Below are 21,447 nucleotides of genomic sequence, written 5' to 3'. Positions count from 1 at the left end.
GTGATAGGAGGGACAGTGTGATAGGAGGGACAGAGTGATAGGAGGGACAGAGTGATAGGAGGGACAGTGTGATAGGAGGGACAGAGTGATAGGAGGGACAGAGTGATAGGAGGGACAGAGTGATAGGAGGGACAGTGTGATAGGAGGGACAGAGTGATAGGAGGGACAGAGTGATAGGAGGGACAGAGTGATAGGAGGGACAGAGTGATAGGAGGGACAGAGTGATAGGAGGGACAGAGTGATAGGAGGGACAGTGTGATAGGAGGGACAGTGTGATAGGAGGGACAAAGTGATAGGAGGGACAGAGTGATAGGAGGGACAGAGTGATAGGAGGGACAGAGTGATAGGAGGGACAGCGTGATAGGAGGGACAGCGTGATAGGAGGGACAGAGTGATAGGAGGGACAGTGTGATAGGAGGGACAGTGTGATAGGAGGGACAGTGTGATAGGAGGGACAGAGTGATAGGAGGGACAGAGTGATAGGAGGGATAGAGTGTTTGAATGTGTTCTCACCAAACCGTCAAATTGGTTTTAAGGGGAGCATCAAAACCTTCCATGCCCTCTTTCCCTAATTAGAGCCTAGATTGCAGTTAATGTTGTCATTTCTTATTTATGATAATCATTAATATTGTAACGTGACATTGATATGGCTGTGGGCTCACTTGGCAGACGCAAGGTGACAATTTGTCTAAATCAACCTGCTCCTCCCAACGAGAGAGAGAGAGAGAGAGAGAGAGAGAGAGAGACACCAACCAAGATTTCACAAAATGGGACAAACACCAAATTGAGACTCTGCATGCAGAATTCTGCAAAAATATCCTCCGTGTACAACGTAGAACACCAAATAATGCATGCAGAGCAGAATTAGGCCGATACCCACTAATTATCAAAATCCAGAAAAGAGCCGTTAAATTCTACAACCACCTAAAAGGAAGCGATTCCCAAACCTTCCATAACAAAGCCATCACCTACAGAGAGATGAACCTGGAGAAGAGTCCCCTAAGCAAGCTGGTCCTAGGGCTCTGTTCACAAACACAAACACACCCCACAGAGCCCCAGGACAACAGCACAATTAGACCCAACCAAATCATGAGAAAACAAAAAGATAATTACTTGACACATTGGAAAGAATTAACAAAAAAACAGAGCAAACTAGAATGCTATTTGGCCCTAAACAGAGAGTATACAGTGGCAGAATACCTGACCACTGTGACTGACCCAAACTTAAGGAAAGCTTTGACTATGTACAGACTCAGTGAGCATAGCCTTGCTATTGAGAAAGGCCGCCGTAGGCAGACATGGCTCTCAAGAGAAGACAGGCTATGTGTTCACTGCCCACAAAATGAGGTGGAAACTGAGCTGCACTTCCTAACCTCCTGCCCAATGTATGACCATATTAGAGAGACATATTTCCCTCAGATTACACAGATCCACAAAGAATTCGAAAACAAATCCAATTTTGATAAACTCCCATATCTACTGGGTGAAATTCCACAGTGTGCCATCACAGCAGCAAGATTTGTGACCTGTTGCCACAAGAAAAGGGCAACCAGTGAAGAACAAACACCATTGTAAATACAACCCATATTTATGTTTATTTATTTTAACTTGTGTGCTTTAACCATTTGTACATTGTTACAACACTGCATATATATAATATGACATTTGTCATGTCTTTATTGTTTTGAAACTTCTGTATGTGTAATGTTTACTGTTCATTTTTATTGTTTATTTCACTTTTGTATATTATCTACCTCACTTGAGCATGTTAGAGCAGATGAGTTAGAGAGAGAGAGAGAGAGAGAGAGAGAGAGAGAGAGAGAGAGAGAGAGAGAGAGAGAGAGAGAGAGAGAGAGAGAGAGAGAGAGAGAGAGAGAGAGAGAGAGAGAGAGAGACTTTCTTGAAACATTCTAATTTCATTTAAAACTCACACCCCCCCTAAAATAAAAAAACAAAAATATATCCTGTACTGCATACATGTACCATACTCACCTTTCCATCTACCACATGATACAAACCACCATCACACAAACACAAAAACAATACCCTCTCCTACAACCGTATATCCAAAACATCTTCCCCAGCAATACAGACAGCCCCCCCAACACACCATATCTCCTCAAACATCTCCACACATTTGATCAGTTTATAGAACTCAAACTCAACCCTAAGGCGCGCAGAGACCATCCCATTAAACAGTAGTAAAGGGTCTGTTATCCCCCCACCTTTGACCCTGTTTCTCCTTGTTAGCCAAATAGCTAATTTTGCATGAGCAAACAGAAAATTCAACAAAACACATTTTCTTTCTCCTTACTCGAATACCTGTATCCCATTATAAACATCCCAACAGCAAAAACCACCCCCAACCTGTCACACAGACATTCCAACAGAGACATTAATGGCATTAACCTGGTGCACACAGAAAACACATGAATCACAGTTTCTTTCATTTGACAGAAAGGACACCCCTGCCCAATTCCCGGATCAACCCGTGCCAACCAGCTGTTAGTGGCCAGCGCTCCATGAAGAACCCTCCACTGGAGGTCCCCTGACCTCTTTGGTACTGGGGGTTTGTAGAGCGCCCTCCATCTAAAACCCACCATACTCTCCGCCCCACATACCCCCTGCCACTGATGTGCCTTCACTCCTGTTAGGCTTCTAATGTTCCTAACCTTAACGCAGAGATTGTAGAGGGCTTTACCTCCCACCCCCTCAAACTCCCCCAGGCTCGGAGTGTTAAAATCTAACAAGTCCTCCAAACCCCCTTGCCAGTCTCCAGTCTCTGCCGTCACCTGCAGTGGCGGAAACATTGGTCCCTTTGGCCTCTCAAACACCCCCCTTTCCGGCTCAGGCAGGCCTCCTGGACCTCCTCCAGGAATCTCTCCAGCAGCCTAAGAGACGTTATTCCTGTTTGTTGCGCCAAGACCTCCGGGGTTTTCCACCCCTCCTCTCCCTGCAGTCTCAGGTCACCCAGCCTTAGTAAACCCGCTGCCATCAGTTGCCTCTGCAGGGTGGCCGACTGAACCGATCTCAAAGGGATGGTTGGGTTGTGGAAGATAGGCTCCTCCCACACCCACTGCCCAGGCTCCACACCCCCTTCTCTTGTGGGCCTTAATAGCTGCCAGGCCCTCAGCACCGCAGAGTAAAACTCTGAGAGACCTGCTGTACTCAGTCTCTCCAGCTTCATGAGGAACAGCTGCTGGTCCAACCCTGTAGCCACTGTTAAATGCGGTGGATCGCGCTTTCAGTTTTTCGCAATTGCCGCCATCAGTCCACAGTTTCTGGTTAGGGTAGGTTTTAACAGGGTACGACATCCCCATTGCACTTATTTATAAACGCACTCCCCGAGTCAGCGTATAGATCAATGTCGTTCTCTGAGGCTGACTGGAACATATTCCAGTCCACATGATCAAAATATTCTTGGAGCATGGCTTACGATTGGTCAGAGCAGCGTTGAATGGTTCTCGTCACTGGTACATCCTGTTTGAGTTTCTGCCTATAAACCGGGACTAGCAAAATTGCGTCATGGTCGGATTTGGCGAAGGGAGGGCGCGGGAGGGCTTTGTACCCATCGCGGAAGTTAGAGTAGCAGTGGTCGAGAGTATTAGCCCTTCGTGTTGTGCAATTCATATGCTGAGAACATTTAGGTAACATTGATCTCAAATTTGCTTTGTTAAAATCCCCTGCTACAATAAATGCAGCATCCTGCTATATAGTTTCCAGTTTACATAGAGTCGAGGGAAGTTCCTTGAGGGCCGTCTTGGTGTGCTTGGTGCGTCTTTGCGAGCTTTGGGGAGAGTTTAAAGCCTCACATAATAAGAAAAACATCCCCATTCGAAATGGTAACATCTGGAAAAACTACCTTGAAAAACTATACGAAAATCCAGAATGCCAGAAATGAACCGAGACTCAGACCAAATTAGTTAATAAATTACAAAACTTAGAAACAATAATTAAAGACCAACAAAACATAGATTGTTTCTTCAGAAAGTATTCACACCCCTTGACTTTTTCCAAAATGAATTTAAAATGGATTCATTTTAGTTTTTTTGTCACTTGCCTATACACAATAATTAATAATGTTAAGTGGAATTATGTGTTTCAAAATGTTAACAATGAAACGCCAAAATATCTTGAGTCAATAACTATTCAACCCCTTTGTTAAACAATTATCTGTAAGATCCCTCAGTCGAACAGTGAATTTCAAACATATATTCAAGCACAAAGACCGGGGAGGTTCTCCAATGCTGGGAAAAAGGCACCTATTGGTAGATGGGTGGGAAAAAAATACATTGAATATCCCTTTGAGCATGGAGAAGTTATTAATTACACTTTGGATGGTGTATCATCATACCCAGTCACTACAATATTTTCAAGTATAGTGGTGGCTGCGTCATGTTATGGGTATGCTTGTCATCGTTATGCATAGCTGCAGGAAGTATAGGTGCTGAGGGTGCTGCACCACCCCCAGAAATATCAGAATTAAAAAATAGTAATTTAATAAACACAAAAGTAGAGCACTGGGCCTTTACTAGTCCTGCATTGGCAGACCAATAAAGCCGTCGCAGCATCCCCACCCCCAAACTACTTCCAGCGGCTATGTTGTTAAACACTGGGGAGTTTTTCAGGAAAAAATAAACGTAATGGAGCTATCCACAGGCAAAATCCTAGAGGAAAACCTGGTTCAGTCTGCTGTCCACCAGACAGTGGGAGAGAAGTTCACCTTTCAACAGGACAAAGATCTAAAACACAAGGACACATTTACACTGGAATTGTTTACCAAGAAGACAGTGAATGTTCTTGAGTGGCCGAGTTAGTTTTGACTTAAATCTACTTAAAAATATTTTCAAGCAATGATCAACAACCAATTTGACAGAGCTTGAAGAATTTTGAAAAGAATAATGGGCAAATGATGCACAATCCAGCAGTGGGAAGCTCTTAGAGGCTTACCCAAAAAGACTCACAGCTGTAATCGCTGCCAATGGGGCTTCTACAAAGTATTGACTGAGGTGTGCGAATGCTTATGTAAATGAGATATTTCTGTTTCATTTTCAATAAATGTGAAAACATTTCTAAAAGCAACTTTCACTTCGTCATTATGGGGTATTGTGTGTAGATGGGTGAGAAAAGAATAAAACATTTGATCCATTTTGATTTCAGGCTGTAACACAACAACATGTGGAATAAGTCAAGGGGTATGAATATCTTCTGAAGGCCCTGTATACCCATCATAATAACGGAGCTGAAATAGAAAATCAAAGCCCTCAAATGCGGTTAAGCTTGTGGGCCAGACGGTATCTGCAATGACATGCTGAAGAAAAACAGCCCTAAGCTGCAGGAAGCCACACTCAAGCTCTTCACTCTGGTGTTAAATGTAGGATACATTCTAGAATTACGGAATAAAGGCATAATAATGGCCATATTCAAAAGGGGAGACAAATATGACCCTAATAATTATCGTGGTATGTGTGTGCCCAGTAATCTAGGGAAGCTTTTCTGTAACATAATAAATACGAGAATACAGATTTTTCTCAACGAAAACAGTGTCTCCCTACCGAAACAAAGAACATCTGACAACATCGACATCCTACACACCCTTATAAAAAAACATGTTTATCAATCCATCCAGGGTCAAATATTTGCGTGCTTTATCGACTTCAAAAAATCCAACTCCAACTGGCATAAAGGATTCTCCCTCAAACTCATTCAAAGTGGAATTGGAGGAAGACCCTATGATGTTATTATATCAATGTACAATTAAAATCAATGTGTTAAAGTAGTTTTTTTTCACACAGGGATGAGGGTTCAATCTGTGCCCAACATTGTTTTAATATCTATATTATCTACAGCTCCTGGGCTCCTCCTAGACAACAAAGAAATTAAGCTCCTTCTCTATGCAGATGACCTGGTCTAGTTTTCTCCAACAGAACAGGGTTCACATTATAGCCTGTCATTGTTAGATGTTATCTCAACAGAACAGGGTTTACAGCATAGCCCGTCATTGTTAGATGTTGTCTCAACAGAACAGGGTTCACAGCATAGCCCGTCATTGTTAGATGTTATCTCAACAGAACAGGGTTTACAGCATAGCCTGTCAGTGTTAGATGTTGTCTCAACAGAACAGGGTTTACAGCATAGCCTGTCATTGTTAGATGTTATCTCAACAGAACAGGGTTTACAGCATAGCCCGTCATTGTTAGATGTTGTCTCAACAGAACAGGGTTTACAGCATAGCCCGTCATTGTTAGATGTTGTCTCAACAGAACAGGGTTTACAGCATAGCCCATCATTGTTAGATGTTGTCTCAACTAGGGTTGCAAAGGGTCGGAAACTTTACGGTACATTTCTGTACCGTGTGAAGAATGTAACAAAGATGCAGAATCATCTGGCCAAGTGCATGAAGTTCCCTCAGCGCTCACAACAAGCAACCTCTGACAAAAGTCCCTCTACTTCTATTCGAGGTGAAAATGATGAATCAGACACCTTATCGATAGCAACAGCTCATGGTCTTCCTGGAATCAGAAGTTTTTTTTTACTCAATGGAGGAACGTAGTCAGAGAAATGCTGATAAATATCTTGCTCGAGCTGTGTATGCAACTGGTTCACCTCTGATGCTCACAGACAATGTGTATTGGAAGAGATTCGTCCAGCATACACCTCTCCAACCAGACATGCTTTATCTACTCATTTGCTGGATGCAGAGTTCAACAGAGTTCAAGTGAAGGTCAAGCAAATCATAGAGAAAGCAGACTGTATTGCAATAATCTCTGATGGGTGGTCGAATGTTCGTGGGCAAGGAATAATTAACTACATCATCTCCACCCCTAAAACCAGTATTCTACAAGAGCACAGACAAAAGGGACAACAGAAACATCGGTCTCTACATTGCAGATGAGCTAAAGGCAGTCATCAATGACCTTTGACCACAGAAGGTATTTGCTCTGGTAAAAGACAATGCTGCGAACATGAAGGCTGCTTTGTCTAAAGTGGAGGAGTCCTACCCTCACATCACACCCATTGGCTGTGCAGCTCATGCATTGAATCTGCTCCTCAAGGACATCATGGCACTGAAAACAATAGATACGCTCTACAAGAGAGCCAAGGAAATGGTTAGGTATGTGAAGGGTCATTAAGTTATAGCAGCAACCTACCTCACCAAGCAAAGTGAGAATAATAAGAGCACCGTATTGAAGCTGCCCAGCATCACCCGTTGGGGTGGTGTTGTCATCATGTTTGACAGTCTCCTGGAGGGGAAGGAGTCTCTCCAAGAAATGGCCATATCACAGTCTGCCGATATGGACAGCCCCATCAAGAGGATCCTCCTGGATGATGTATTTCGGGAGAGAGTGGTAAGCATCCTGAAACTCCTGTAACCTATAGCAGTAGCCATTGCACGGATTGAGGGAGACAATGCCATCCTCTCTGATGTTCAGACTCTGCTTGCAGAGCACCACCCTCTTCAACATATATATCAACTAGTGGCGAGGGCACTAGAACAGTCTGCAGCACCCAGCCTCAGCCTACTAGAATCTGAAGTCAAATGTCTATTGTTTGCTGATGATCTGGTGCTTCTGTCACCAACCAAGGAGGGCCTACAGCAGCACCTAGATATTCTGCACAGATTCTGCCAGACCTGGGCCCTGACAGTAAATCTCAGTAAGACCAAAATAATGGTGTTCCAAAAAAGGTCCAGTTCCCAGGACCACAAATACAAATTCTATCTAGACACTGTTTCCCTAGAGCACACACAAAACTATACATACCTTGGCCTAAACATTAGCGCCACAGGTAACATCCACAAAGCTGTGAACGATCTGAGAGACAAGGCAAGAAGGGCATTCTATGCCATTAAAAGGAACATAAAATTCAACATACCAATTAGGATCTGGCAAAAAATACTGGAATCAGTTATAGAACCCATTGCCCTTTATGGTTGTGAAATCTGGGGTCCGCTCACTAACCAAGAATTCAGAAAATGGGACAAACACCAAATTGAGACTGTATGCAGAATTCTGCAAATATATCCTCAGTGTACAATGTAAAACACCAAATAATGCATGCAGAGCAGAATTAGGCCGATACCCACTAATTATCAAAATCCAGAAAAGAGACGCTAAATTCTACAATCAACTAAAAGGAAGCGATTCCCAAATCTTCCATAACAAAGCCATCACCTACAGAGAGATGAATCTGGAGAAGAGTCCCCTAAGCAAGCTGGTCCTGGAGCTCTGTTCAGAAACACAAACAGACCCCACTGAGCCCCGGGACAACAGCACAATTAGACCAAACCAAATCATGAGAAAACAAAAAGATAATTACTTGACACATTGGAAATAATTAACAAAAAAACTGAGCAAACAAGAATGCTATTTGGCGCTAAACAGAGAGTACACAGTGGCAGAATACCTGACCACTGTGACTGACCCAAACTTAAGGAAAGCCTTGACTAGTACAGACTCAGTGAGTGTAATTGAAGATAGGCCAGGTCTTTAACATGGGAATCTCAGAACACCTGTAACTGTAGAAACCTTTAAGCGTTTCCTACCGTTCCTTCTAAGCTGGTGATTTATCACATTCTGGGGCTAGGTGGTTCCTGTGGCTCAGTCAGTGGATGGCAGCGTGACTCCCTGTAAAATGTACTGCCAAACTATCACAGTGACACATTTGATTGGATCATGATGCTGGCAGCACCACAGTGGATTTCATGTTGAAACTTTGGATACAAATCCTTACTAAATGATCACATAAGGTTGGGTTTTAAACTCCTCTAACTTCATCCTACTTATACTATTGAGCAAGGTTTATGATATGACCACCATAAACCTTGCTCAATAAAATAAGAATTTAAGGTCCCATAGGAGGAGGATAAAGAATCGTTAATGTGACATTGCTATAAGTGGGAACCATGCATACATGGTGGGTCTCAAATGGTATTTCTATATGGTCTTAAATCCATATCTGGAAATTATAGACTGTATAATGTATTCATATTTCCTCATGTATTCATCCAGAGAGTTCAATGTCTCTGACACAGATTGTACCCTGTGGCTAAATTTCCACATTTTTACTATCATTGTATTTACTAACTCTTACTCTATTAGTTCATAAATAGCATCGTCTTCTTCAACGCTGAATTGTGTATGTATAGGCCCACTTCTACACAATCTAACTAACACATCAGCTTGGTTGGTGATTTACTTCAGCATCTGTTCCATCCTTCCGGTTTAAAGTCATGTCGTAATTATCCATTGATATCCAGCTAGGAATTCATTAGAATCATTATTCTCTGGAGTGTTATGTTAATCGCACAGAGAACCTTGTTCCTTTGATTTCTTATTATTATTCATATTTTTTAAACTGCATTGTTGGTTAGGGGTTTGTAAGTAAGCATTTAACTGTAAGGTCTACACCTGTTGTATTCGGCGTATGTGACTAATACAATTTGATTTGATTTGATTTGGATAGATTTGAACAAAACTTTCCTCAAAGCCACTCTGAAAAACTGTCTGTTTGGCAATGTTTTAAGGTGTATGCTAGGGGCAGGTGAGAGTTGTGTGTGACGGGGTGTGTGTGTGTTTGTGTGTGCATAATCTGTGTGTGTCTGTGTGTGTGTTTCTGTGGGCAGGTGAAATTTGAGCTAAAACTCAACATTCAAGAGAAAAATGTGATGTTTTCACTAGAGACAAATTTAGTTAACATTAACATTCAAAAAGTAATTAATGCTTTCTTAAACCTCAGCGACAACCTTTCAAAAACAAACACTGACATGTTTCTAACCAGCTAATATACTTATCCTTACGAAGAAGCTGTTGCGTTTTCTAGACAAAACTAAAAACCTCTTAAGGAAGATACTTAATGATATCACTGTACACAGTGCCTTAAGAAAGTATTCACACCCCTTGATTTTTCCCAACATTTTATTGTGTTACATCCTCCATTTCAAATGTATTAAATTGAGAGTTAGTGTCACTGGGCAACATACAATAGGAAACTGGCCACAAGTCGGGAGAGTACATGGAAACTGGCCACAAGTCGGGAGAGTACATGGAAACTGGCCACAAGTCGGGAGAGTACATGGAAACTGGCCACAAGTCGGGAGAGTACATGGAAACTGGCCACAAGTCGGGAGAGTACATGGTAACTGGCCACAAGTCGGGAGAGTACATGGAAACTGGCCACAAGTCGGGAGAGTACATGGAAACTGGCCACAAGTCGGGAGAGTACATGGAAACTGGCAACAAGTCGGGAGAGTACATGGAAACTGGCAACAAGTCGGGAGAGTACATGGAAACTGGCCACAAGTCGGGATAGTACATGGAAACTGGCCACAAGGGGCAACAATGAGCTCCGTTACCTTCAAGTAGGCTTTGGTTTTGCTAGGGTGTTGTGGACGGGGATGGCGAATCAGCGTAAGCTGTGTCGGCAGCTCTCCAAAGAGACAATGTTTGAATAAGGGACGTGTGTGTGTGTGTGTTCGTGCATGCGTGTGTGCGTATGTATGTGTATGAATGCGCGTGTGTGTGCATGTGTATGCGTGCGTGTGTGTGTATGCGTGTGTGTGTCTGTGACAGGCTCCATGCTGTTCAGTCAGTCTCTGACAGCTCTCCCTCCAGCACAAAGATAATCCTTTTTTGTTTTCTAGAATAAATTATACAGAGAATCCACTCTGGTCTCCTTGGTGCACGCACGCACGCACGCACGCACGCACGCACGCACGCACACACACACACACACACACTAATTCACCTGATTAAGTTAGAGTTTCTGGTAGCAATGGAGGCATATAGCAGAGCCAAGTGCTGCCAGATTAATTAAGAGTTAATACTAGTGTTAGATTGAAGCTGAGGCTGCTTGTCAGACTGAATTCCCCTGAGCAGCATATAGACAAAGTGACAGAATAGCTCCTGTAGAGGAATACATTACTCATGGTAACTCTGCAGTATCACACCAAGCCTGCCATTCAGACTTTACTGTCAAGGATGATTTCTTCATTTCCTGAGATACTACTGAAACGTGATGGCTAAAGAAGGAGAGAGTGATGGAAACGAGGGACAGATGAAAACAGTGTTCTTTCCATTAACTCACCACTCATATGAATGAATAAACTGTATTCACACAAGGTTTCTAGAAAGCCAACTAAGCTCTAACCTCTCACTCCACTGTTGCAGTAGAGTTTAGCTGGAGTGTCATGTGTGGATGGCATGTGGATGTGTGTTTGTACGGATGTGAAAAGTACCCAATTGTCATACTTCAGTAAAAGATAAGGTACCTTAAAGGAAAATGACTCAACTAAAAGTGAAAGTCACACAGTAAAATACTACTTGAGTAGAAGTCTAAAAGTAGTTGGTTTTAAATATACTTAAGTATCAAAAGTATATGTAATTGCTAAAATATATTTAAGTAACAAAAGTAAAAGTATACATTTCAAATTCCTTATATAAAGCAAACCAGACGGCACCATTTTCTAATGTTTTTAATGTATGGATAGCCAGGGGCATGTTCCAACACTCAAACATAATTTATAAACAAAGCATGTGTTTAGTGAGTCTGCCACATCAGAAGCATTAGGGAAGTTCTCTTTATAATTGTGTGAATTAAGCAAATGTCCTGTCCTGCTTAGCATTCAAAATGTAACGAGTACTTTTGGGTGTCAGGGAAAATACATGGAGAAAAAAGTACTTTATTTTCTTTAGGAATGTAGTGAAGTAAAAGTAGCCAAAAATATGAATAGTAAAGTAAAGTACAGATACCCCAAAAAAACTACTTAAGTAGTACTTTAAAGTATTTTTACTTAAGTGCTTTACACCACTGGTTATTATAACAGTAAAAGCTTGAAATAGGCCACACTGACCTGCACTACTCTGTGGCCATTATTTTGCACCTTCCTCCCCTCAGCAGCCTCCTGTGATTACACCAGAACCAACAATAAACTATACATTGCAGGCTTTAGAGTGAACTCAATGCAGTGTTATAGAGACCAAAAATGACTTCTAGCATTAATTACCGGAATACAGAGCAGGGTAATGACACTATAATGTAGAACTATAACATAATGAATGACTATACTGTTCCCAACGTCAGCACTATCTTTATCTAGTCCTTATGACCAGGCATCACTTACACATTTGGAATCTTAGGGAGTGTGTGTGTGTGTGTGGGCGTGCGTGCGTTCGTGCGTGTGTCTTGCACATGTAATATGTGTGTGTGTGTGTGCATGTGTGTGTGCATGCGTGCGTGTGTGTGCGTGTGCGTGTGTGTCTTGCACATGTAATATATGTGTGTGTGTGTGTGTGTGTGTGTGTGTGTGTGTGTGTGTGTGTGTGTGTGTGTGTGTGTGTGTGTGTGCGTGCGTGCGTGCGTGCGTGCGTGTGTCTTGCACATGTAATATGTGTGTGTGTGTGTGCATGCGTGTGTGCGTGCGTGCATGCGTGCGTGTGTGTGCGTGTGTCTTGCACATGTAATGTGTGTGTGTGTGTGTGTGCGTGCATGCGTGCGTGCGTGCGTGCGTGTGTGCGTGCGTGTGTCTTGCACATGTAATATATGTGTGTGTGTGTGTGTATATGTGTGTGTGTGTGTGTGTGTGTGTGTGCGTGCGTGTGTCTTGCACATGTAATATATGTGTGTGTGTGTGTGTATATGTGTGAGTGTGTGTGTGTGTGAATGAGGCATCATGTATTCATTATGTATCCCTATTAGGCCCTGCAGTGGTAATTCTATCTTCTCAATCACTTAATGCTCACTAAGAGATTTCCTACTCTTTGTTGGAAAGAAAATGCTAATTCATCTCATTGGGTGTTTTACAATATAAAACGGACTCATCGATCTAACTCATGCAATAACAGTAAATGGTGTCTTTTATCATTTTGTTTGCACGGTAGCAAACCCTCAAATGTGTATTAATGCATTTCTCAGAGAGAAAACAAATCGTTTTCCATATTGCCCAATAAACAAGCTTGGATACACCCGGGCATAGTGTATATAGAGTATTTACTCCAAAGACATGCTCAATGGCTGCAGCCAATGTCTGACTGTGGACCCCATGGCGAGTAGATGCTGCTTCTGCAAAAGCTAATGGGGATCCTAATAAGCAAATAATAAACAAATGTATTTTACTTTCAAGTACCATAACCAAACAATTATTCATCTATAGTAGTTTATTTACCGTAATCATTATCTTTGACCCAAGGACTAATGATAGATTCCTGGCTGGTTAATGACAATGAGAAGATATAGCCTAGCGTGACAGTATAACACGACATGTATAATGATGTGTAATCGGATTTCGACACCGTACCTAAACCCATATCTAGATAAGACCAATGAGCCTCTATTGAAGAAGACTGGAGGTTAGTGTTGGAGGGAAAACCTCTCTTTACATATCTATCTCTTCATATATGTCGCATCCCCATTCGCTGTGTACATACTGTATAGGGTAAAGTGACTAGGCAACAGGATAGATAATAGACTGAGCTGTAGCAGCAGCTTATGTGGTGAGTGTGAAAGTGTGTGTGTGTGTTAGTGTGTGTGTGTGTGTGTGTGTGTGTGTGTGTGTGTGTGTGTGTGTGTGTGTGTGTGTGTGTGTGTGTGTGTGTGTGTGTGTGTGTGTGTGTGTGTGTGTGTGTGTGTGTGTGTGTGGGTAGCCATTTGATTAGCTATTTATCAGCCTTGTTTAGCAGTCTTATGGCTTGGGGGGTAGAAGCTGTTCAGGATCTTGTTGGTATCGCTTGCCGTGCTGTAACAGAGCAAACAGTTTATGTCTTGGGTGGCCTTGCCGTTGACATACCAAGCGGTGATGCAGCCAGTCAAGATGCTCTCAATGGTGCTGCTGTATAACTTTTTAAAGATCTGAGGGCCCATGTCAAATATTTTCAGGCTCCTGAGGGGGATGAGGCACTGCTGTGCCCTTTTCAAAACTGTGTGGGTGTGTGTGGACCATGTTAATTTCTTAGTGATGTGGACACAGAGGAACTTGAACCTCCACTACAGCCCCATCAATGTGCATGGGGGCGTGCACTCCCCTCCTTTTCCTGTAGTCCACGATCAGCTCCTTTGTCTTGCTGACGTTGCGCGAGAGGTTTATGTCCTGGCACCACACTGCCAGGTCTCTGACCTCCTCCCTGTAGGCTGCCTCATCATACTACCACCATCGTGTTGTTAACAAACTAAATGATAGTTTTGGAGTCGCGCGCAGCCACGCAGTCGTGGGTGAACAGGGAGTACAGGAGTACTAATCACACACCCCTGAGGGGACCCCTTGTTGATGGTCAACGTGGCAGAAGTGTTGCTGCCTACCCTCGCCGCCTGGGGGCATCCCGTCAGTAAGTCCAGGATCTAGTTGCAGTCCCAGGGTCCTTAGCTTGGTGATGAGCTTGGAGGGGAATGCTGAGCTGTAGTCAACAAACAGCATTCCTTTAGTGTAAGTGGTTGAGGGCAGTGTGGAGTGCAATAGAGATTGCATCATCTGTGGATCTGTTGGGGTAGTATGCGGATTGGAGTGGGTCCAGGGTGTCTGGGATGATGATGTTGATGTGAGCCATGACCATCCTTTCAAAGTATTTCATGGGTATAGATGTGAATGCTACGGGACGCTGGTCATTTAGGCAGGTTACCTTGGCATTCTTGGGCACGGGGACTATGGTGGTCCACTTGAAACAAGTTGGTATTACAGACCGGGTCAGGGATAGGTTGAAAATGTCAGTGAAGACACTGCATGATCTGAGTACGGGTCCTACTGTTAACTTGTTCAAAGGTCTTACTCACAAAAGCCACAGTCGTCCGGAACAGCTGGTGCTCTCATGCATGGTTCAGTGTTGCTTGCCTTGAAGCGAGCATTGAAGGCATTTAGGTCTAGTAGGCGCTGTGCTTCTGAATGCTGTTTCCCTTTGTAATCCGTGATAGTTTTCAAACCCTGCCACATCCGTCGCGCGTCAGAGCAGGCGTAGTAGTAAACGTTATCTAGAGTTTTGTCGCCTCTAGTTGCACAGGTGACATGCTGGTAAAAATGACATGAAACAGATTTCAGTTACCCTGCATTAAAATCACAGGCTACGACAAACACCACCTATGAATGTGCATTTTCTTTTTTTGTTATCGCACTATACAGCTATTGGAGTGCGGTCTTAGTGCCAGCGTCGGTTATGGTGGAGAATAAACAGCTATGAAAAATACAGATGAAAACTTTCTTGGTAAATGGTCTGTAAAATATTATGGGGTATTCCAACTCAGGCGAGCAAAAACTTGAGCCTTCCTTAACTTTAGAGATTGTGCACCAGCTGTTGTTACCAAAGAGACACACCCCTCCTCCCTTCGTCTACCCAAGTCTGCTATCCGGTCTTGACAATGCATAGAAAAACTAGCGAGACGTATATATCCATGGCCTCGTTCAGCCACGACTCAGAGAAAACACAGGATATTACAGTTTTTAAGGTTCCGTTGATAGGATAGTCTCGAACAGAGCATATACGGTTTGTTCTCCAGTAAATGCACGTTTGCCAATAGAACAGAATGCAATGGCGGTCTATTTGCTTGCCGACGTAGTCTCATCAGGGTGCCGCTTCCCCTGCCTCTCTTTCACCCCTGCTTTTTCTTTCCAGTCCCAGGGAATAGTGCCTGGTCCGGAGTAAGAAGAATGTCCAGAGATGCCGACATGTTGAAGTAGACATTTTTGTCCAAAAGTGAGGTTAGTGATCGCTTTTTCTGATGTCCAGAAGCTGTTTTCGGTCATAGGAAATGATGGCGGAGACATTATGTACATAAAAGTTAAGATCAGGGTAAAAAACACACAAAACAGCAGAATATGTGAGGAGCCCGTAAAACGGCTGCTATCTACTGTAGAACCATGTACGCTTTCTGGAGTCCACACAAAACTTGACAAAATACAGAATACTAACGGACACTAATGAACAGGAACAGCAACACAGGAAAAAAAACTAGGAACACTACAACTAAAGAACAATACAACTACACAAAAAAAGAAGAAGAAAGAGAAAATAAAGAAAAATAAATGTATGAATTATACATGTGTATTTATGTGTCTGGCTGTTTATATGTCAAATCAAATCAAATGTTATTAGTCACATGCGCCGAATACAACAGGTGTAGACCTCACAGTGAAATGCTTCCTCACGAGCCCCGAACCAACAAAGCAGTTTAAAAAAAATACAGATAAGAATAAGAGATAAAAGTAACAAGTAATTAAATAGCAGCAGTAAAATAACAATAGCAAGACTAAATTCCAGGGGTTACCGATACAGAGTCAATGAGCGGGGGCACCGGTTAGCTGAGGTAATATGTACATGTAGGTAGAGTTATTAAAGTGACTATGCACAGATGATAACAACAGAGAGTATGTGCCTGTCTGTTTCTGTAATTTTTATCATTTCTGTAAGTTTGTGTACTGAATACAGATGTGTGTGCATCTGTGTGTGCGTGTGTTTGTGTGCACGTGCATGTCTGTGCGTGTGTGTGTGCATTTGTGCATATATCCATAGTCTTACCAGTATTGTTACCCAGTCCCCTCATAGGTCCTTTGTGATAGAGGTTGACTCTGTCCTCGTAGGGTGGCTCTATTTGGTGGTCAGAGGATCCTAGGGGACGCAGGTCTGGACCACAGTGGCTATGCTGACTACTGTATGAACCCCTGCAACCTGGAGAGGGATGGGGAGGGAGAGAGGGAGAGAGGGAGAGAGGGAGAGAAGGAGAGAGGGAGAGAGGGAGAGACAGAGTGACAGAGAGAGAGAGAAAGAGACAGAGAGAGACAGAGAGAGACAGAGAGAGACAGAGAGAGAGAGAGAGAGAGAGAGAGAGAGAGAGAGAGAGAGAGAGAGAGAGAGAGAGAGAGAGAGAGAGAGAGAGAGAGAGAGATATCAGTCCTGAGTGTTGACTTGGTTTTCTCCAGCCAAATGTAATTGAAACTACACCACTTCCAGAAAGAGATCTTCTCTCCTTCTATTCATTATCATTTCAGTGTCTGTTTCTGTCCTCAAAGTCTTTTCCAGCCTCTACTCCCATAGCATCTAGCTTCTATTAGCCTCTAATAGCCTCTACTAGCCTCTACTAGCCTACAGTAACTTAGTCTCTACTAGCCTAAATTAGGCTCTACTCACCGATATTTTTATTTTATTTATTTCACCAGGTAGGCTAGTTGAGAACAAGTTGTCATTTACAACTAAAGCAAAGCAGGTCGACACATACAACAACACAGAGTTACACATGGAATAAACAAACATACTGTAACGTCCTGACCAGAGTTTTTATGTGTTGTGCTTGTTTTAGTGTTGGTCAGGACGTGAGCTGGGTGGGCATTCTATGTTGTGTGTCTAGTTTGTCTGTTTCTGTGTTCAGCCTGATATGGTTCTCAATCAGAGGCAGCTGTCAATCGTTGTCCCTGATTGAGAATCATATATAGGTGGCTTGTTTTGTGTTGGGGATTGTGGGTGGTTGTCTTCTGTCTTTGTGTTCTGCACCAGATAGGACTGCTTTCGGTTTTCACATTTTCTTGTTTTGTTGATTGTAGTGTTCTCATATATTCTTTATTAAATCATGTTGAACAACACTAGCCGCGCTGCGTGTTGGTCCTCTCCTTCATCCCAGGAAGAAAAACGTTACAGAACCACCCACCTAACTCGGACCAAGCAGCGTGGCTACGGGCAGCAGCAGCGGCCCACTACACAGGACTCCTGGACATGGGAGGAAATTATGAACGGTAAAGGACCCTGGGCTAAGGTTGGAAAGGATCGCCTCCCATGGGAACAGCTGGAGGCAACCGAAGAGAGGAACCGGCGTTATGAAGGTACGCGGCTAGCACGGAAACCCGAGAAGAAATCCCAAAAATTTCTTGGGAGGGGGCTAAAGGGTAGTGTGGCGAAGGCAGGTAGGAAACCTGCACCCACTTCCCATGCTTACCGTGGAGAGCGGGAGTACGGGCAGACACCGTGTTATGCGGAAGAGCGCACGGTGTTTCCGGTACGTGTGCATAGCCCGGTGCGGGTTATTCCACTTCCCCGCACTGGCCGGGCTAGATTGAGCATTGAGCCAAGTGCCATGAAGCCGGCTCAACATATCTGGCCTCCAGTACGTCTCCTCGGGCCGGTGTACATGGCACCAGCCTTATGCATGGTGTCCCCGGTTCGCCAACACAGCCCAGTGCGGGATATTCCACCTCCCCGCACTGGACGGGCTACGGGGAGCATTCAACCAGATAAGGTTGGGCAGGCTCGGTGCTCAAGGGAGCCAGTACGCCTGCACGGTCCGGTATATCCGGCGCCACCTTCCCGCCCCAGCCCAGTACCACCAGTGCCTACACCACGCACCAGGCTTCCAGTGCGTCTCCAGAGCCCTGTTCCTCCTCCACGCACTCTCCCTGTGGTGTGTGTCTCCAGCCCAGTGCCTCCAGTTCCGGCACCACGCACCAAGCCTCCTGTGCGTCTCCAGAGCCCTGTACGCACTGTTCCTTCTCCCCGCACTCGCCCTGAGGTGCGTGCCCTCAGCCCGGTACCACCAGTGCCGGTACCACGCACCAGGCCTACTGTGCGCCTCAGCCAGAGTACAGCCTATATTAGGCTGTACTAGACTCTAATAGGCTCTACTAGCCTCTAATATTCTCTACTAGCCTCTACTAGCCTCTAATTACATTCAGTATATTAGCCTCTACTAGCTTCTAATAGACTCTACTAATATCTAATAGCCTCTACAAGCCTTCAGTATATTTGGATCTACTAGCCTCTAATATTCTCTAATAGGCTCTTCTAGCCTACAGTATATTAGTCTCTAGTCATCGATATAATTCTCTACTAGCTTAAATTAGACTCTACTCCCCAATATTAGTCCCTACTAGCTTATATTAGTCTCTACTAGCCGATACTAGTCTTTAATAGCCTCTAATGGCCTCTACCAGCCTCTACGAGCTTCTAATATTCTCAACTAGCCTACAGTATATTAGTCTATATTAGCCTGAATTAGTCTCTACGAGTCTCTACCAGCCTCTATGTAGCCTCTACTAGTCTACAGTATATTAGTCTCTACTAGCCTATATTAGTCTTTACTGGCCTATATTAGTCTCCACTAGCCTATATTAGGCTCTACTAGTCTATATTAGTATCTACTAGCCTCTACTAGTCTACAGTGTATTAGTCTCTACTAGCCTATATTAGCCTCTACTAGCCTCTTCAAGCCTCTAGTAGTTTCTAATAGCCTCTAATACCCTACAGTATTGTAGCCTCCACTAGTCTCTAATATCCTCTACTAGCCTCTACTAGTCTCGTATAGCCTCTAATATCCTCTACTAGCTTCTACTAGCCTCTACTAGCCTTTCATACCCTCTACTAGCCTATATTAGTCCCTACTAGCCTATATTAGTCTCTACTAGACTATATTAGACTCTACTAGCCTCTAATAGCCTCTACTATCCCACAGTATATTAGCCTCTAATATATTCTACTAGCCTCTAATAGCTTCTACTAGCCTCTAATATATATAATATGCTCTACTGGCCTATATTAGTCGCTACTAGCCTAAATTAGTATCTACTAGCCTCAATTAGCCTCTACTATCCTCTTCTTGCCTCTAATAGCCTCTAATAGCCTCTAAAAGCTTACAGTATATTAGCCTTCACTATCCTCTAATATCCTCTACTATTCTCTACTAGCCCACAGTATATTAGCGTCTAATATATTCTACTAGCCTCTAAGGGCTTCTACTAGCCTCTAATATTCTCTAATAGGCTCTACTAGCCTATATTAGTCTCTACTAGCCTATAATAGTGTCTACTAGCCTATAATAGTCTGTACTAGCCTATAATAGTCTCTACTAGCCTATAATAGTCTCTACTCACCGCTACTCCCACATCCTCTTGCTTCTACTAGCCTCTACCCCCATAGCCTCTAAACATTACCAGCCTCTACTAGACTCTAGCTTCTACTAGCCTCTAATAGTCTTTGTTATTCTCTACTCCCATAGCCTCTCACTAGCCTCTACTCCCCCAGCACTTCTAGTCATGTCTTCTCCAGTCTACTACCCCAGTTCCTCTAGTCCTGTCTTCTCCAGTCTACTACCCCAGTTCCTCTAGTCCTGTCTTCTCCAGTCTACTACCCCAGTTCCTCTAGTCCTGTCTTCTCTAGTCTACTACCCCAGTTCCTCTAGTCCTGTCTTCTCCAGTCTACTACCCCAGTTCCTCTAGTCCTGTCTTCTCCCGTCTACTATACCACCGCCCAGAACCTCTAGTCCTGTCTTCTCCTGTCTACTATACCACCGCCCAGAACCTCTAGTCCTGTCTTCTCCAGTCTACTATACCCCCAGGGTACAATGGGATATCATTGGAAAACTCCCCATACACATGAGCACACATACACACCACACACTTGGCTCATTTTCCCAATGAGGTTAAACCCCGGACAGTGAGAGGCCTGAATCTGTCCAGCACCATTAGAGAGGACAAGTGTTTGTGTGTCTACACTGGGGGATCGGGAGGAAATGTCATCAACGGATGAAGAGGGAACGCATTAGAGGAGGAGAGGGGAGGGAAGAGGAGAGAGGGATGAGGAGAGAGAAGGGGAAGGAGGAGAGAGTGAGGAGGAGGAGAGAGGGACGAGGAGAGAGGGACGAGGAGAGAGGAGGGGAAGGAGGAGAGAGTGAGGAGGAGAGAGGGATGAGGAGAGAGAAGGGGAGGAGAGAGGAGGGGAAGGAGGAGAGAGGGACGAGGAGAGAGGAGGGGAAGGAGGAGAGAGTGAGGAGGAGAGAGGGATGAGGAGAGAGAAGGGGAAGGAGGAGAGAGTGAAGAGGAGAGAGGGATGAGGAGAGAGAAGGGGAAGGAGGAGAGAGTGAAGAGGAGAGAGGGATGAGGAGAGAGAAGGGGAAGGAGGAGAGAGTGAGGAGGAGAGAGTGAGGAGGAGAGAGAAGGGGAAGGAGGAGAGAAAAGGGGAAGGAGGAGAGAGTGAGGAGGAGAGAGAAGGGGAAGGAGGAGAGAGGGAGGAGGAGAGAGGGACGAGGAGAGAGTGAGGAGGAGAGAGAAGGAGGAGAGAGTGAGGAGGAGAGAGGGACGAGGAGAGAGGGACGAGGAGAGAGGAGGGGAAGGAGGAGAGAGTGAAGAGGAGAGAGGGAGGAGGAGAGAGAAGGGGAAGGAGGAGAGAGAAGGGGAAGGAGGAGAGAGGGATGAGGAGAGAGGAGGGGAAGGAGGAGAGAGAAGGGGAAGGAGGAGAGAGTGAGGAGGAGAGAGAAGGGGAAGGAGGAGAGAGGGAGGAGGAGAGAGGGACGAGGAGAGAGTGAGGAGGAGAGAGAAGGGGAAGGAGGAGAGAGTGAGAGGAGAGAGTGAGGAGGAGAGAGGGACGAGGAGAGAGTGAGGAGGAGAGAGTGAGGATGAGAGAGTCAGTGGTGCTACAACAGCAGATACTGTTCTTGACAGCGATATAGTGTATATTGTGCTGATCCCCAGTGATAGAGAGGGTCCTTTAC

The 21,447-nt window shown here is 44.3% G+C and overlaps 1 protein-coding gene across 1 annotated transcript in view; it reads right to left on the bottom strand.

Moving 5' to 3' along the window:
- Positions 1-21,447, bottom strand: part of LOC139531541 (catenin delta-2-like) — a 571,014-nt gene that overhangs the window by 271,519 nt on the left and 278,048 nt on the right. The window contains exon 11 of the mRNA XM_071328059.1: positions 16,497-16,646. Within this exon, the coding sequence (XP_071184160.1) occupies positions 16,497-16,646 (150 nt within the window). The remainder of the gene's footprint in view (positions 1-16,496; positions 16,647-21,447) is intronic.

Source organism: Salvelinus alpinus, chromosome 10, assembly GCF_045679555.1.
Source record: "Salvelinus alpinus chromosome 10, SLU_Salpinus.1, whole genome shotgun sequence".
Taxonomy (NCBI): domain Eukaryota; kingdom Metazoa; phylum Chordata; class Actinopteri; order Salmoniformes; family Salmonidae; genus Salvelinus; species Salvelinus alpinus.
Note: the sequence above shows the minus strand (reverse complement) of the source record. Positions and strands in the feature narration are given on the sequence as shown.